Consider the following 1,764-nt stretch of genomic DNA (forward strand, 5'->3'; position numbering starts at 1 on the left):
GTGCAGCCCAAACAAGACGGAACAGGCGCATGCGCCCAGGACGGCAACCCAACAAAAAGAGAGGCGCCAACGGCGTTTGCTCGAGGCTCTCAGCGGTGCATGCAGCACCCGCCATTGGAGCCGCACGCCAACCAAAAACGATGGCACCCAAAAAAACAAAAGGGAAAAACACCACGCCAAGGCACAAAAACAATTTCAGAAATTCGGTTTGCCCCCTGACCTCTGGGCTGTGGTGGCCGCCGCATTTGCTTTCCCGCCTGTGAGCCCACTCAGCATGCAAAACTTACCCTCTCGCCCAAACTCTCTGCAGCAACAAACTGGGAACAGCGAGGAGATACCACCAATGGAATACTGCCGGCGTACACCCACAAGGCGCCATCATTCCCCACACAATTTTACTCACAAACACAACAAAAAAAAAGGTGCTGCTGTGGTAGCGCTGGCCGCAATAATCATTTGGCGCACGGCAGAGCGAGTCCCTAAGTGCGCCTCCTACCCACACACAAACACACTCGGCAATATATCATACTCCCTAAAATATTTCACCAGTAAACTCAAGCTGTTTATTCCCCTCCTCCTTTCCCTTGTCCCTCTGGGTGTCGCCCACGTTGGGTTTGTCGTTTATGTATAAAATTTTCATATGATAGCGTTACCTGGTACTGACGCACCTGCTGATTCCAAAATGCCGCAATGGCCTGAGGGTCCTCACGCTCATTGCTGCCCGTTACATTTGCCTGCGCGACGACAACACATCCCTGCCACGCGTTTATTGCCGTACTGTCCTCATGCTGCACGTAAATAATCTCCCACGACAAGCCTTCCGCAAACGTTTCCCAGTCATAAAAATAACTCCGTAGAAGATCATTGAACTGCCTCACCGTGGTGGTTTTGGTGTCATGCTCAGCCCCCGTCGTCACCTGCACCGCAACCATCGTCCTCCGCGGTGCACCAACAAAGAAAAAGCCGTCCACAAGCGGGAAAGTTCTGCTCTCCGGTACGTATAGCACCTTGTATTGTACATCCAACCTCGGAGGAGTGTGGCCCAGCGCCATTAATGCAACGGGTCTGCTTGGATGTTTTTCGGGGTTCGATTGCAGCACACATCTTTGTCGCCGACGACGTCCGGGTGGAGGCAACTCCTTGAGGCTCAGCATTATATTTTTCACAAAGACTCTACTCAGGAATGCGTGCAGAGTATGCCGCCCCAAAAGTTCCGGAAATAACACTTTATAGTTCTTGCTTAGTCGAAAAAAAATGTCATTCTCCTCATCCACTTCGAGCAACTTTGCAATTAATTCGCTTTCAATGGAAAAACAGGCCGGCATGTTAACAAATCCCTCAACATCGCCTTGTGTTATTGATCGGACAACTTTCACAAGTTTGTGAGAAGCGTCATTCGAGGGCCACATTCCCTTACCTCCAATCATCCCATAATGTACAGCATCTGAGGCGTCGATACCTGCCAGGATGTTATTGGTATCACGCACGCGCTTTCTATATTTATTGTCATTAAAGATGCATCGTGGAATCGGTCCGACGTCATGCATGCGCATGTACATGCTTCTCCAATACTCCGCCTGCTCCTCTTCAGTCGTATTGCGTGTCCCCCACTCACACATCGCCCTCACGTCGTTTTCATCGGGGCAATTCATGATGATTTCGATAGCACCCGCCTGCTTCGCCCATGCTTGGAAGTTCTTTTCGTTCGGGGACGACAACATAATGATGCCCCACTCATCAGAGGGCACAACATTAGTCGATGGT

At 50.6% G+C, this 1,764-nt stretch overlaps 2 protein-coding genes across 2 annotated transcripts in view; both read right to left on the bottom strand.

The window, feature by feature from the left end:
- TraAM80_10219 (retrotransposon hot spot (RHS) protein) overlaps positions 1 to 115 on the bottom strand; it is a gene marked incomplete at both ends in the record, with an annotated part of 543 nt that extends 428 nt beyond the window's left edge. Inside the window, one exon of the mRNA XM_029386857.1 lies at positions 1 to 115. This exon is cut by the window's left edge and continues 428 nt beyond it. Coding sequence (XP_029233270.1) covers positions 1 to 115 — 115 coding nt within the window.
- Positions 116 to 563: 448 nt separating this feature from the next.
- TraAM80_10220 (retrotransposon hot spot protein (RHS)) lies at positions 564 to 1,764 on the bottom strand (the record flags this gene model as incomplete). The annotated part of the gene is made up of 1 exon (XM_029386858.1): positions 564 to 1,764. A coding segment is annotated over one exon (1,201 nt), but the record flags the coding sequence as incomplete, so codon positions are not given.

This window comes from Trypanosoma rangeli, assembly GCF_003719475.1.
Source record: "Trypanosoma rangeli strain AM80 chromosome Unknown Tra_15.4_contig_00841, whole genome shotgun sequence".
Taxonomy (NCBI): Eukaryota; Euglenozoa; class Kinetoplastea; order Trypanosomatida; family Trypanosomatidae; genus Trypanosoma; species Trypanosoma rangeli.